Genomic DNA, 15,531 nt, shown 5'->3' on the forward strand with positions numbered 1-15,531 from the left:
GACTTAGAAGGTGAGTAGACTAGTAAGACTGGCCCCATGGATCCCTGAATTACCTTGAATGTGTTGCTTGAAGTATTAGCTCTAGCAGGGCCTCACTCTTATCTTCATATTGTATCTGTCCATTATACATGTATAATGCTAATTAGTAAATGAAAAACTCTGTGTATATTAACACTAATGAGAGAGAGAACCAGAGTACCACTCGTGCTTATATGACGCTGGGACCTCATGCCAACAGGCTCACTTTGACACGTCTCTGGTGCTATCTCTCCATCTCTTCATCTTGCTTTCTTTTTTTCTTCATCTTGCTTTCAAGACCTTTTAAAATTGAATTAATGTTCTTCTTGCCATCTTTGTTGGCCAAGTTGGACTTTATTCTTGTCTGGAATCTCAGTTCTGCAAAACTTGACATTTTGTGGATTAAATCTAACATTTTTTAGAGTGAAGGTGAGAGCAAGACCAGTGCACTACTCTACCCCCTGTGGCACTCCTTTGGTTCTGCCCCCATGCTTTCATGGCTCCCAGGCCAAACCCAGATGCTCCGCTTCATAAAGTGTCTGATTCTGTCTGCGGAGCCTTCTGGCCATGTTGTCACTGCTCTTTGCCAATGGACTGAAGCATTTATAACCAAGGAATGATTCCTTATAGTAAAAACAACCTCATCCCTACAAATGATTGTTAGTATTTAAACATACACTCATCTTTGATCTATCATTTGAAGATTATAACCAGGTTGTAGGCTTGGATTTTAAAGCTACTAGCTGACTGTTTGGGGCAAATGAGACTGACAGGTTGAAGTAAAACTTCTAGCTTCATAATCTTTGTTAACTGGAGAAAGCACTGTTTCTTGTAAATGTAAGAAGTTGCTTTTTGTGTTGGGGCCTATAGAATCTGAATAGTTGGTGGTAGGGGAAAAAAGACTCTATACACAAAGGGGCCTTTTTGTATACATCATGTGACCTTTAAAAATAATGCCTTGGGAGTCAGGTGGTAGCACAGTAGGTTAAGTGCAGGTGGCGCAAAGTTCAAGGACCTGCGTAAGAATCCCAGTTTGAGCCCCCGGCTCCTCACCTGCCGGGGGAGTCGCTTCACAGGCAGTGAAGCAGGTCTGCAGGTGTCTTTCTCTCCCCTTCTCTGTCTTCCCCTCCTCTCTCCGTTTCTCTCTGTCCTACCCAACAATGATGACAACAATAATAACTACAACCATAAAAAACAGGGGCAACAAAAGGGAATAAATATATTTTTAAAAATGCCTTGATAGTCTTATCAGTATTTGAAGAAATCTGGTGAAATGTTTCACTTTAGGTAGAGGAAGCCAAACAAGAATTACAAGAAGTTGTTGAATTCTTGAAAAGTCCACAAAAATTCACAGTGCTTGGAGGTAAACTCCCAAAAGGTACGGTGACTTCTTTTCCCTGTGATCAGGTTTCTTGTGCTCGAGAGTCCAGTTCTTCAGCCACTGTGCCAGGCAGTGAACATTATTTCCCTAATGACACATAATTCAGTTTTTTTCCCCCAATTTATTTTTTACTAGATGTCCTCGGAATTACTGTTTTTATGTTATTTTATTAGAGACAGGGAGGCAAAGTGAAACAGACCACAACATTGGAGCTTCCTTCAGTCAGTGAGGACCTGGCTCAAAACCTGGGGCATGCACATGGCAAGGCAGCACACTATCGAGTGAGATGGTTCATCAGCTTTTACAGTGATAATTATTTTTATAGTTTTTTTTAATTATCTTTATTTATTGGATAGAGACAGCCAGAAATCAAGAGGGGAAGGGGTGACAGAGAGGGAGAGAGACACCTGCAGCCCTGTTTCACCATTTTCAAAGCTTTCCCCCTGCAGGTGGGGACAGGGGGCTCGCTCAATCCTGCGTCCTTAAGCATTGTAACGTGTGCTCAACGAGTGTACCAGCTGGCCCCGGAATTATTATTTTTTATAAAGATTTATTTATTTGTGAGAGAGAACCAGAGCAGCACTCTGGCACATAAAGATCCTGGGATTAAACTCAGGATCTCATGCTTGGAAGTGTCAACATACTACTTGGTGTGCCACCTCCTGGGCTGCCCTAGAATTACTTGTAAAGTATGTTTTATTATTATTATTTTTCCTGTAGAAGGGATATGCATTTCACTTGTGTATCTAATCTGTTCATTTGGTTTTATGTGATCTTTTTACCTTGCTTGTTTAGTGATGAATAAGTTTCTGTAACTTCTGTTTCAAAACATATCTATGACTGTTGTGTAAATACTGTCTTTGTTTTAGGTGTGGGGCGGGGGTAGGGAGTCAACCCAGGACCTCATTCAAAGCATGTGTTCTGTCTTTGAGCTACCTTCTATAAGTAAATTTATTTAAATGATTCAGAAATAAATCATTAATCGAGAAAAATATGTTCTGTTTTGTTTCAAACTATTGATCTTTGTCATATGTTCAACCTCAAAACAGTATGGCCTGTTTCTTTTGATAGTCTTATATTGTTTTTTTTTTCCCCTTCCCTCCTTATATTGGGTTTTTAAAAGTTAATGTTGGGAGTCGGGCGGTAGTGCTGCTGTTTAAGTGCAGGTGGCACAAAGCTCAAGGGCCAGCATAAAGTATCCTGGTTTGAGTCCCCAGCTCCCCACCTGCAGGGGAGTTGCTTCACAAGCGGTGAAACAGGTCTGCAGGTGTCTATATCTTTCTCTCCCCCTCTCTGTCTTCCCTTCCTCTCTCCATTTCTCTCTGTCCTATCCAACAGCGACATCAGTAACAACAATAAAACAATAAGGGGAACAAAGGGGAATAAATAAATATTTATTTAAAAAAATTTAATGTCAACCATTTACTTTTTTTTTCTTTTAAGGAATTCTTTTAGTTGGACCCCCAGGGACAGGGAAGACACTACTTGCCCGAGCTGTGGCTGGAGAAGCTGATGTTCCTTTCTACTATGCTTCTGGATCAGAATTTGATGAGATGTTTGTGGGCGTGGGAGCAAGCCGCATAAGAAACCTTTTTAGTATGTTTTAATGTCTATCCTACAATACTAAGTTAATTTTAGGGGAAGAGGTTTCTTAAGTTACTTGATAATTATTCATAGCCAACTCAAGTAGCAGCTCCTGTGGGGTTCCGGTTTTAAGCATTCTAGTGTCTGAACCCACACAGAACTTCCCCCTTTAGGGAGTCGGGCACTAGTGCAGTGGGTTAAATGCATGTGGTGCAAAGCACAAGGACCAGTGTAAGAATCCTGGTTCGAGCCCCGGCTCCCCACCTGCCGGGGAGTCGCTTCACAGGCGGTGAAGCAGGTCTGCAGGTGTCTATCTTTCTCTCCCCCTCTCTGTCTTCCCCTCCTCTCTCCATTTCTCTCTGTCCTACCCAACAACAATGATATCAGTAACAACAATAATAATTATAATAAACAACAAGGGCAACAAAAAAGGAATAAACAAATAAATATTTAAAAAAAGAAAAGAACTTCCCCTTTAAGCCAGAAGTCAAAAGAGCTAATGGAAGTGGCAGATGAAGTTGAATTATCCAACTGGGTCTTTTGTTATGGTTTCATTCATGAGACATACAGTATGTGATCCAACAGTACTTAGCCTCCAACCTGATTGTTTATGCTATTTGTACAGCTGAGAACAGTGAATGCCCAGTTGATTTTATTTTATATTGTCCTAACAAGTGTACTTTGATTTCTTCAGACTACTGATCTTTATTTTTCCCCTAATATATTTGTTTGGCTTTTGACAGTCTTTCTAAGTTTTTTTTTTTTTAAATAAGTTTTTAACATTTAATACTTACATGGTTGTGTTTCAGAAAAGTTATTTTCATTGAACTTACCTAGATGTGTTTTGTTTTTTTTAGGGGAAGCAAAAGCAAATGCACCTTGTGTTATATTTATTGATGAATTAGATTCTGTTGGTGGGAAGCGAATTGAATCTCCAATGCATCCATATTCAAGGCAGACTATCAACCAACTTCTTGCTGAAATGGATGGGTAATTGCATCTTCCTCTGCTAAGCATGGTGACAATTTTTATAACATTCTAGAAAGATGAAAGATGTGGTATTCATATCTAACGCTGTGTAAGAAGATAAAGTTTTTCATTACTAATGGGGTGATTGGCATATCATCTTCCCATGATTATTGATACGTACACCTTTTCTCATTATGACAGGAAAACAGTGATTCTAGTTGAGACTAGGGGCCTGTTATAACAGGACTCTGCTAATTTCTACGCATTTATGACGAGCTATAATAACTGTGATAAAGTTTTTATCCGTTGTTTAGTGTTCCTCATATAATGTAGGTAATTTCCTTTTTCTTTGCTGTAAGATTAATGGTGAGCAGTTCTGCAGAAAGCATTTATGTATGTGCTACTGTTTTTGAGTTAAAAAAAATAGAACCTTTTTCAGTTTGTTTGTTTTTTTAACAGATTTAAGCCCAATGAAGGAGTAATCATCATAGGGGCCACAAACTTCCCCGAGGCATTAGACAAGTAAGTGTTTAAAAGAAGTTTTTGTGACATACTGATCCTTCGACATTGATGATGTTTAAAAACTTATACTAAAAGAAAGAAACCTCTCACAAAAATACAACCTACTCCATGGCCTCATCTTTATGAAATATCCAGCAAAAGCAAATCTATAATGTCAATGTGGACTGAGCAGAATAGGGAGAGGGAGTGTGTGGTAGACGTCCGGTCCAGTCTGATGCATGTGTGTTTGCTTTTTTAGTGAATGGGAGCACTGTAAATCTAGATCTTCAACTAGATTGTGATCGCATAATTCTGAATATATTACAAACTACTGAATTACCCACTTTAAGTTCCATGATATGGGAAAAATAGCTCAATAAAGCTGTTATTAACTTACATGCTACTACTAGGGGTAGAGAACATTTTTTTAAATTTGCTATAGTCTTAATCTTCTGTTAGCTTCTCTTTTAAAGATTTATTTATTTTTAGTTCATTGTAAAGAGAGAGGCAGAAGGATGGTGAAAAGAGACCACAGCACTGAAGCTTACTTTTTTATTTTATTTTATTTTTGCCTCCAGGGTTATTGCTGGGGCTTGGTGCCTGTACCATGAATGCACTGCTGTTTCATCCCTTTTGTTGCCCTTATTGTTTATCATTGTTGTAATTGTTATTGTTGGAGAGGACAGAGAGAAATTGAGAGAGCTGGGGAAGATGGGGAGAGATAGACACCTGCACATCTGTTTCACCGCTTGTGAAGCGACCCTCCTACAAGTGGGGATCCAGGGGCTCGAACCCAGCTCTTTAAGCTGGTACTTGTGCTTTGTGCCATGTGTGCTTAACCTGTTGTGCTACCGCCCGGACCCCCTGAAGCTTCCATTAATGCAGTGGGGATTAGGCTCTAACCTGTGCTGTGCCATTAAGTAGCAGCACACTGTCCAGGGTTCTGTTTTACCAGCCTAGAATTACTTATTTTTATGTGAGATTCCAGAACTATTAGGAATGGTGCTGGGAAATGAGCTGTTAGTTTTCATTACACAATTTACTCATATTTTCACTTGATCTACTTGTCTTTTTTGCAAGACTATATTCATTTTTCCCTACATTTAATTTTGTTGCCGGCTGGAGAAGGAGACAGATAAGAAGACACACCAAGTGCTGAGGAGACAGCATAATGGCTATGCAAAAAGTCTTCCGAGCGGAGGGTAGATTGCATAATGCATACCCGAGGCTCCAGAGTCCCAGGATCAATCTCCCGTGCCACCATAAGACAGAGCTGAACAGTGCTCTGGCTTAAAAAAAAAAAAAAAAAAACACTTAAGCATGGGTCACCAAATGTCCCAGGTTCAATCCCCAGCAACACCATAAGGAAGGAATAAGTAGTGCCCTGGTTAAAAAAAAAAAAATGGAGAGAGAGGAAGAAAGGACGGAAAGGAAGAAGAGAAGGAAGGTGGAACGGAGGGAAGAAGGGAGAGGAAGAGAGGAGAAACAAGTGTCACTTGCCATTCGTGGTGCTGTGGTGCATGGTACCCCATGTTGTGCCACGGGTTTGAATGTGGGGCCTCCCACATGATGAAATGTGCGCTCTGCCGGGTGCTCAGTCTCCCAGCCTCTAGTCCAGTATTCCAGTATTCTTTACTTAGTAATTGAGTCGATTTGTAGCTGTAGTTACTTGTTTTCCTTTTTTGCCACCAGGGTTATCACTGGGGCTCAGTGTCTATCTACACATAACCTCTACAACTCCTAGCAGCCACTTTTTTTTTTTTTTAATTTTTATTTATAGTGGTCTGGGAGGTAGTGCAATGGATAAAGCATTGGATTCTCAGTATGAGGTCCCAAGTTCAATCCCCGGCAGCACATGTACCAGAGTGATGTCTGGTTCTTTCTCTCTCCTCCTATCTTTCTCAGTAATAAATAAATAAATTCATTTAAAAAATCTTTTATTTATAAAAAGGAAACACTGACAAAAAACATAGGATAAGAGGGGTACAGCTCCACACAATTCCCATCACTAGAACTCCGTATCCCATCCTCTCCCCTGATAGCTTTCCCATTCTCTATCCCTCTGGTAGTATGAACCCAGGGTCATTATGGGATGCAGAAGGTGGAAGGTCTGGCTTCTGTAATTGCTTCCCCACTGAACCTGGGCAGGTAGATCCATACTCCCAGCCTGTCTCTCTCTTTCCCTACTGGGGCAGGGCTCTGGGCAAGTGGGGCTCCAGGACACATTGGTGGGGTCGTCTGCGTAGGAAGTCGCTTTGCATCATCTTAGCATCTGGAACCTGGCGGCTGAAAAAAAGAGTCAATATATAAAGCCAAACCATTGTTGACTAATCATGAACCTAAAGGCTGGAATGATTCAGATGATGAGTTGTGGGGTGGAGTCTCCATTTTGTAGATAGTAGGCCTATTTTAGTTATATTCCAAAGGGCCCGTGACTATACTAGTTTTTGTTTGTTTTGTTTTCAGCCTTGACATCTGATATGCAGGTGGACCCAAGTTATTGTCTGGGGAGATGATGTGATGGCTGGGAAAAGGACCAGAAAGCTGGATCAGGGGAAGAGAGTACCTCCTAAATATGGGAAAAGTGCATAAAGATTGTTGACTGTAAACCCCATCAATTTGATGTGATCTGGGGCCCATATTCAGCTTAGAAGCCTATGTGACCTCTGCATCCCTGTAGATCTGAGCTCACATTCTGTGGTCATGAGTAGGAACGTTCCAAGCTGCCTCAGTTTCAGGACCCATCTTCCTCTGGTGGAAGATAGAGTATGTTGTCCAGCCTCCCTTCAGAGGCTGGAACATTCACTACCGTTGTTGATCCACATTGAGGGCAAAGTCCTATGGGGGCCCACAAAGGGGTCTATTGTATTGTTTCTGATAGAGCTGACCGTTCACAGTGGAAAGAGGGATTTATTTGAGGTCTGTACTCATGTCTGTTTGGGAATCTCAGGACTCCCCGACTAGGGCCCCAGCTGATCCTAGTGGCCACTTTTTATCCTTTTGATGGAGGATGAGAGACAGAGAGAGAGACCTGTAGCCCTGCTCCAACACTTATGAAGCTTCCTGGGGACTAGAAATTTGAACCCAGGTCATTGGTGTGCTAAAGTATGTGCTTTTTCTTTTTTATAAAAAAATTTTTTTTTAATATTTATTTTCCCTTTCGTTGCCCTTGTTTTTTTATTGTTCTTGTAGTCGTTGTTATTGATGTCGTTAGATAGGACAGAGAGAGAAATAGAGTGGATGGGAAGACAGAGAAGGGGAGAGAAAGAGAGACACCTGCAGACCTGCTTCACCGCTTGTGAAGTGACTCCCCAGCCGGTGGGAGCCAGGGGCTGGAACCAGGATCCTTACACTGGTTCTTGTGCTTTGCACCACATGCGCTTAGACCGCTGTGCTACCTCCCGACTCCCTAAAGTATGTGCTTTACCAAAGTATGTGCTTTACCCAGTGCACCAGCACTTATTTGGCCCCTGCAACTATATCTTCTTTTTTTTTTAAATAATGTTTTTGTTTGTTATTGGATAGAGACGAGGAGAAATTGAGATAGCAAGGGAAAGAGACAGAGAGATACCTGCAGCCCTGCTTCACCACTTACAAAGCTTTCCCCCCCCCCAGTAAGTGGGGACCAGGGGCTTGAACCTGGGTCCATGCATACTGTAATGTGTGTGTTTAACCAGGTGCGCCACCGCCCTGCCCCACAATTAAATCTTTCTTTGTAAATTTCTTTATTGGTAGTCATTTTCTTTATTGGTAATTATTTCTTAATGACCAACTTGTGTTTGTTTCTGAGGGCTATATGCATAGGCCTACATAAGCTCTTCTGCTTTCTGAGTATTTTTACAAAGCACTGTTTCACTGTGTTGAGAACCTCACCCAATCATGTTGTTATTGCCATCTTTTCAGCCTTCTTAGTGTATCAGTCCTTTTTTAGGTGACATTCAATTAGTTGGCTTATTAATTGATAATTTCTTTTGTATTCTTCTCATAGTGCCTTAATACGTCCTGGTCGTTTTGACATGCAAGTTACCGTTCCAAGACCAGATGTAAGAGGTCGAACAGAAATTTTGAAGTGGTATCTCAATAAAATAAAGTTTGATCAGTGTAAGTAAATTAATTTATTTCTATTAAATGGTCATTGTCTGCCCTGTTTGTAGTCCTTACTTAATAAGTATCTTGTTTGCGTATCTTTTTTTTTTTTTTTCCATTTATGTCCTTTTAAAAAAAAAGCTTTTTTTCCATTTTATTTTTTTGCTGCTGGGTCTTCAATGGGACCTTTTTCCCGTTGGACTCTTTTTTTTTTTTTTTTTCTTTTTTCTAGATAGAGGGTGAGAGAGAGAAGTAGACACTACAGCAGCACTCCGCCACCTATGAAACTTGCCCTTTGCATGATGCTCCCATGAGGTAGCCAGGAACTCAAATTCAGACCCTCTCTCATGGTAAAGTATGTGCTCTACCTTTGAGCTGTCTCCTAGCCTCTTTTTCAAAGAGTTGTTTTAGGGGTTTAATAGCATAATCGCAATATAAAGAGATTCTAATGCCTGAGATTCCAAAGTCCCAAGTTCAGCCCCTTGTCCCACCATAAACCAGAGCTACTCTGTGCTCTGGTTTTAAAAAAAATTGGGGATCGGGCGGTAGCGTAGCAGGTTAAGCACATGTGGTGCAAAGCGCAAGGACCAGCAGAAGGATCCCGGTTTGAGCCCCCACCTGCAGGGGAGTCGCTTCACAGGTGTTGAAGCAGGTCTGCAGGTGTCTATTTTTCTCTCCCCCTCTCTGTCTCCCCCTCCTCTCTGTTTCTTTCTGTCCTATCCAACAATGAATGACATCAACAACAAAAATAATAACCACAACAAGGCTACAACAAGTGCAACAAAAGGGGAAATAAAATGGCCTCCAGGAGCAGTGGATTCATGGTGTAGGCACTGAGCCCCAACAAAAACCCTGGAGGCAAAAAAAAAAATTATAAAGGGCCAGGTGCTGGCATACCTGGTTAAATGCTCACATTACAATGTGTAAGGAACCAGGTTCAAGCCTCTTGTCCCCACGTGCAGACCTGTAGGAGGAAAGCTTCACAAATGGTTAAGCAGGTCTGCCAGTGTCTCTGTCTCCCTTTCTACCTCCCCTTCCAATTTCTGTCTTTATACCATAATAAATAAATAAAAATATTTTTTAAAAATATTTATTTCTTTTTTGTTGCTTTTTTTTTATTGTTGTTGTAGTTATTATTGTTGATGTCGACATTGTTGGACAAGACAGAGAGAAATGAAGAGAGGAGAGGAAAAGAGAGGGGGAGAGAAAGATAGATACCTGCAGACCTGCTTCACTGCCTGTGAAGTGACTCCCTTGCAGGTGGGGAGCAGGTGCTCGAAGCAGGATCCTTATGCCAGTCCTTTTGCTTTGCACCACATGCACTTAATCTGCTACGCTACAGCCCGACTCCCAAATAAAAATATTTTCTTAAAAAAAGGTTATTTTATCTCATGGAATAGAGACCAAAGCATCACTCTAGCACATGAGGTGCTGGGAATCAGACACTGGACTCCATGATCGTAAGTCCAGAGCTCTACAACTGTCTTCCAACAGCAGGACTTCATTTATACTCAGGAAATCTGTCATTTTCTACTTTAGTTAGTTTTGAAAACTAGTTTACTTCAGAGTATTTAGATAATACTTGAAGATAAATTTATGTAAATGATGTTTGAGATGAATGTTAAGTATAAAATCATAGGAAAAACATCTGTACTTGACCATAGTACTGCATGATGCTAGTTAACTCTGAGGCCAAAAAAGGCAAAGCAATATATAGAACAAAACGATGTAACTATGGGCCCACAAGCAACTATTAAAGTTTCAGCATTTTCTTTTTTTATATATAACTTTTTTTAAGATTTTATTTATTTCTTTTTTTTTAATTTATTCCCTTTTGTTGCCCTTGTTATATTGTTGTAGTTATTGTTGTTATTGATGTTGTTGTTGGATAGGATAGAGAGAAATGGAGAGAAATGGGGAAGACAGAGAGGGAGAAGAGAAAGATAAGACACCTGCAGACCTGCTTCACCTCCTGTGAAGCGGCTCCCTGCAGGTGGGGAGCCAGGGGCTCAACAGGGATCCTTACACTGATCCTTGCGCTTTGCACCACCTGCAGTCAACCCACTGTGCTACCGCCTGACTCCCAAGTTTCAGTATTTTCAAAGATAGTTCATATAGGCCAGGGTGTGTCCAATAATGGTGGTGCTTTTGAAAAATATATAGACTGATTTTGTCTCAGTTATTAGATCCATTCATTTTACTGGAGGGAGGATGGGTCAGAGGGCCAGAAAAAGAATGAGATGTCCCCAGCTTCACAGCTACCAAAAGCCAGTTGTTTCTCTTTTAAGGCATTTAGCTAAATAATTTTTATAGGTAAATTAGCAAAGAATTTGAGAAAAGATTTGTTTGCTACAGAGAGAGTAGTAACAAATGGAGAATTAATTTTCACTGACCTAGCCAAAGGAGTAAAACTAATAATATGACCAACATACTTAAAGATGAAATTTAGGAAATACCAATAAAATGAATGTGAATATGACTTTTCAGTATGTGACTAGATCAGTAACAAAAAAAGGTCATGCCTAGGCAGGGCTTGATAGCGAAATGGTTATACGAATAGACTCTCATGCCTGAGGCTCCAGTGTCCTAGGTTCAACCCCCTGTACCACTACCAGCCAGAGCTGAGCAGTGCTCTGGTTAAAAATAAATAAAAAAAGTCAAAAGGTCTATAAATCATACCAGGGAACATTCCATTCCCTTCATTTTGTTTTCCACAAAATATTTAAATTAAAGGATTCTTATGAGTCATCACAATGAAAAATGTATTCACATATTTAGTAGGAGTTTTGACTTTTCCTTCAGAATTTAGCAACACGAATTTATTTTTCCTAGCTTTGTTATAAATATTTTAAATTATTGTTCAGGGGAGTGGTTTTCTTATTTTGGGATGTCAGTTCTTTATGAAGTTTGTTTCAGTTTTTAATTCTGAGCTTTGTCTCATAGCTGTTGATCCAGAAATCATAGCTCGTGGCACTGTTGGCTTTTCTGGAGCAGAACTGGAGAATCTTGTGAACCAAGCAGCATTAAAGGCAGCAGTCGATGGCAAAGAAATGGTCACCATGAAGGAGCTAGAATTTTCCAAAGATAAAATTTTAATGGGTAGGCTTCCTTTTTGATTTATTTATTGTCCCTGTCTTAAACTGCCCACTCTGTACCTGAATTCTTTTTGCTTTCAGAAAAATTCTTTTTTGCTTTCTGAAAGGAGCGGTATGGGAACATGAAAACGTAGACTCAAAAATAGCAACAGAATTTGGCCTCTTCTAGAAAAGTGTAAGCTTAGATGATTCTGTTCTTTGGGGAGTTCCCAGAGGTTTCCTGTTTTCTGATCTTGGCAATAAGAATAGTTAAATTTATTATTCTTCATATTTATCTTTGATTTTAAATTTTGAATTGGCTTCAAAGCAGGTTAGTTTTCACATTCTTATTAAACTGAGTAATTTTTAAATATAGATTTGAACTTTCCTCTTAGATGTAAGATTAAAATGGAAGTTCTTTAAATTCAGTTTTCAGTTGAGAAGTTTATTGCAGTTTACAGGTACTATTTAGTGAATTCTAATGAATTTAAATCATGTTACTCTACGAGTGAGCTCCATTTATTTGAAAATATTTGACAGGGACCGGTGAGCTAGCAGACCTGGCAGGCAGGATGCCTGGTTTGCCATGTGTACTGTTCTTGCCGCCAGTTTACCACACCAGAGTGCTCCACCAACAGGGGAAGCTTCTCTCCCCTTTATCCCTCTGCCTAAAAAAGTTAACCTAAAGAGGTGAACCCCTGGCAGTGAAATGAAGTAGATAGAGTAGTAAGGTAGATGCTGGGAGATAGCTCGCCATGTATAGGGACCCAGACCCATGGCCCTGGCTACACAGGAGAGTCTCTGCATCAGAAAAACTTCAGTAGAGATGGAGAAGTGCCCTGGTGTCCTCTCTTTCTGTGTCTCAATCTCCTAAACCAAACAAAAGAAGAAGGGGGGGGGGTGGGGAGAAAAGGAAAGAATCCATGGGAAGTGGTAGAATCATGAATTGTGTAGGCCCAGAGCCCAGCTGTAATCCCGGGAGCAAGAACCACAAATAAATACATTTCCTAACAGGGTATTTTACTTTTGTCCTTAGGCCCTGAACGTAGAAGTGTGGAGATTGATAACAAAAACAAAACCATTACAGCATATCACGAGTCTGGCCATGCTATCATTGCTTATTATACTAAGGATGCAATGCCTATCAACAAAGCTACAATCATGCCACGAGGACCAACACTTGGACATGTGAGTGTCTTGTAGCTTCTTTCTCTCCTGTCATAGAATAACACTGCCATGCGGAGTGGGGGGGGGGGGGTTAGCACAGTGGGTTAAGCGAATATGGTGCAAAGAACAAGGACCGGCGTAAGGATCCTGCTTCAAGCCCCTGGCTCCCCACCTGCGGGGGGGGGGGGGGGAGATCCCTTCACAAGTGGTGAAGCAGATCTGCAGGTGTCTGTCTTTCTCTCCCCCTTCTGTCTTCCCCTTCTCTCTCCATTTCTCTCTGTCCTGTCCAACAACAACGACATCAATAACTACAACAACCATAAAAATCATCAAGGACAACAAAAGGGAAAAATAAAAAAAATAAAAATAAAAAGAACACTGCCATGTAGGAAATGCTGATGAAAAGGAAGTTTGGTTCCTCCCATAGTTTGATGGTACTTATTCCTTTAACATGTTGGATCATGCTGAAATCAATGACACCTGTGAAATGTATGTTATTGGAATCGTTTCTTCATGTATCACTTGTTTTTATATTACGGAGTTAATCAGGGATGACAGCAAAAGTTAAAGTCATAAATATATAATTATCGTTTTCTTCTGAAAATTGAAATTATGGAGCAGAGGGTGGTTCAACAGTGTTTCTAGTTTTCATAGTAAGTGCAAGTTCATTCTCATCTTTGTAATTACAGACCTAAAAGAAATAACTTCTTAACATGGCAGAGGTGTTGGAGAAAGAAACAGAGCATTACTCTGGCATTCGCCTGGGATCGAATTTGGGACCTCAAGACTTAAGAGACTGGGCCACAGTTATGGGCATTCTAAATATATATATTATCAACTAGGGATGGAAATCAGTCCTGTAGCAGTGTTATCTATCTGGTTTTTGTTTGTTTGCTTTTATTATGATGCGCTTAAAAAATTTTTTTTTTGTTTTGGGACCAGGAGATAACTCACCTTGTAAATAACCTTGCCATATGCGAGGCTTTGGGTTTGAGCCCCAGTACCACATGGGAGCTCCATGGGTGGAGACAGAGCTCTCTTTGTTTCTTCCTCCTTCCTGCTCTCAAAAACAAATAAATAAATGTAAATAATTGGATATTTTGGCTCGAGATACTGTTATACATCCTCAACCTACAGGTTCATTCTCTGGTGATATATTAATTTTTTTTCTTTGTTTCATATTAAATCACTGCTTTTGTTCAGTCACTTAATAAAAATGTCTTTGAGCTGTTTGTACTATATAAGTACTGCTATAAGAACTAAATAGTAATTCTGGCTATTGATATGAAGTGTTTCAAAACTGAAATTTGTCTTTGCTTTTCAATTGCCTAGGTCTCTCTGTTGCCTGAGAATGACAGATGGAATGAAACGAGAGCTCAGCTGCTTGCACAGATGGATGTTAGTATGGGAGGAAGAGTAGCAGAGGAGCTTGTATTTGGAGCTGATCATATTACAACAGGTTGGCTATAAAGAGAGGCTCTGGTTCAAATTGTATTTGCAGGATTAGAGATACCTTTCAAAATTAAATTTTATATGTATTTTCAAATTGTAGGTGCTTCTAGTGACTTTGACAATGCAACTAGAATAGCAAAGCGGATGGTTACCAAATTTGGAATGAGTGAAAAGGTAGGTGATAGCTATTATTGCTTTGAACTCCATACTGACATATGAAATGACAATGTGCCAAGGATCTCTTTGTGGGCAAGAGTCCTCATTACAAGTGGATAAGATTTACTTTTCCTCTGTTGCATACCAAATAGACTTATTTTACATGCCTTATTCTAAACTAAATGTTATTCTCTGAGTGATAAAATGTCCATTTTTTCTTTCCATCTTATCTGCTTAGATAGTAACAGTTATTACCGCTTGAGTTACCAAAGTGATGAGGTAAATTCTTTAGTCTTTTATATTCATACGATATAAAAAACCAACTACCTAAGCTTATTTACTCTTCACCCTTGCCAGATACTTCACTTTCTTAAATTAGCACGTTGACTCCATGAAACAGTCCTTATGCTCTACTGAGTTGTAGACTTTAAACTTGGAGTAGATGTCAAAGTTTTTTTTTTTTCCTTTTTTTTTTTTTTTAAATTGCAAAGTTTTCTAAGCATACACTCAAAATCATGTTAAAATTTTTAATTTGGGGTTGCCCAGTAGTGGTGTAACCCTTTAAAGCTCACAGCTTACCGTGCACAAGGGCCCAAGTTCAAGCCCCTGGTTGCCACCTTTGGGGAGGAAGCTTCATGAGTGGTGGATTAGGCTGCAGTTGTCTTTCTTCCTGTTTCTCTCTGTCACTATCATAATTGAAAAAAAAATTTTAAGATTGCATTTTTCTTTCTACTTTCAGGAAAATGATGACATTTCTTTGCATTCAGTGATATTTTCAGATTGTCTTTTACTCTTTGCTCCCATGATACTTGTTTTCTTATAACTAGAACAGCACTTCATCTGTTTTGTGTTTGAGGGATTTCTCTTTAATTTCTTCTCATTTGTTTTAGCTTGGAGTTATGACTTACAGTGATACAGGGAAACTGAGTCCAGAAACTCAGTCTGCTATTGAACAAGAAATCAGAATCCTTCTAAGGGTATGTGTCATAAATTTCTACTTATTTATTTAGTCAAAGTGTGTCTAAACATAGGTGTTTGCCAAAGACTGAAGCCTTTTTTTTTTTTTTTTTAATATATGTAATAAAGAGGATAGGCAACTACATTTAAAAATATCTTTTTAGGAACTTAATGAACGTAAACTGA

General features: G+C 39.7%; 1 protein-coding gene across 1 annotated transcript in view; it reads left to right on the forward strand.

Moving 5' to 3' along the window:
• YME1L1 (YME1 like 1 ATPase) overlaps positions 1 to 15,531 on the forward strand; it is a 42,541-nt gene that overhangs the window by 24,526 nt on the left and 2,484 nt on the right. Inside the window, exons 9-18 of the mRNA XM_007525907.2 lie at positions 1,306 to 1,396; positions 2,843 to 2,995; positions 3,841 to 3,973; positions 4,412 to 4,474; positions 8,442 to 8,554; positions 11,483 to 11,638; positions 12,650 to 12,801; positions 14,113 to 14,239; positions 14,333 to 14,406; positions 15,279 to 15,365. Coding sequence (XP_007525969.1) covers positions 1,306 to 1,396; positions 2,843 to 2,995; positions 3,841 to 3,973; positions 4,412 to 4,474; positions 8,442 to 8,554; positions 11,483 to 11,638; positions 12,650 to 12,801; positions 14,113 to 14,239; positions 14,333 to 14,406; positions 15,279 to 15,365 — 1,149 coding nt within the window. The remainder of the gene's footprint in view (positions 1 to 1,305; positions 1,397 to 2,842; positions 2,996 to 3,840; positions 3,974 to 4,411; positions 4,475 to 8,441; positions 8,555 to 11,482; positions 11,639 to 12,649; positions 12,802 to 14,112; positions 14,240 to 14,332; positions 14,407 to 15,278; positions 15,366 to 15,531) is intronic.

The sequence above is a fragment of the Erinaceus europaeus genome, chromosome 6, assembly GCF_950295315.1.
Source record: "Erinaceus europaeus chromosome 6, mEriEur2.1, whole genome shotgun sequence".
NCBI lineage: Eukaryota > Metazoa > Chordata > Mammalia > Eulipotyphla > Erinaceidae > Erinaceus > Erinaceus europaeus.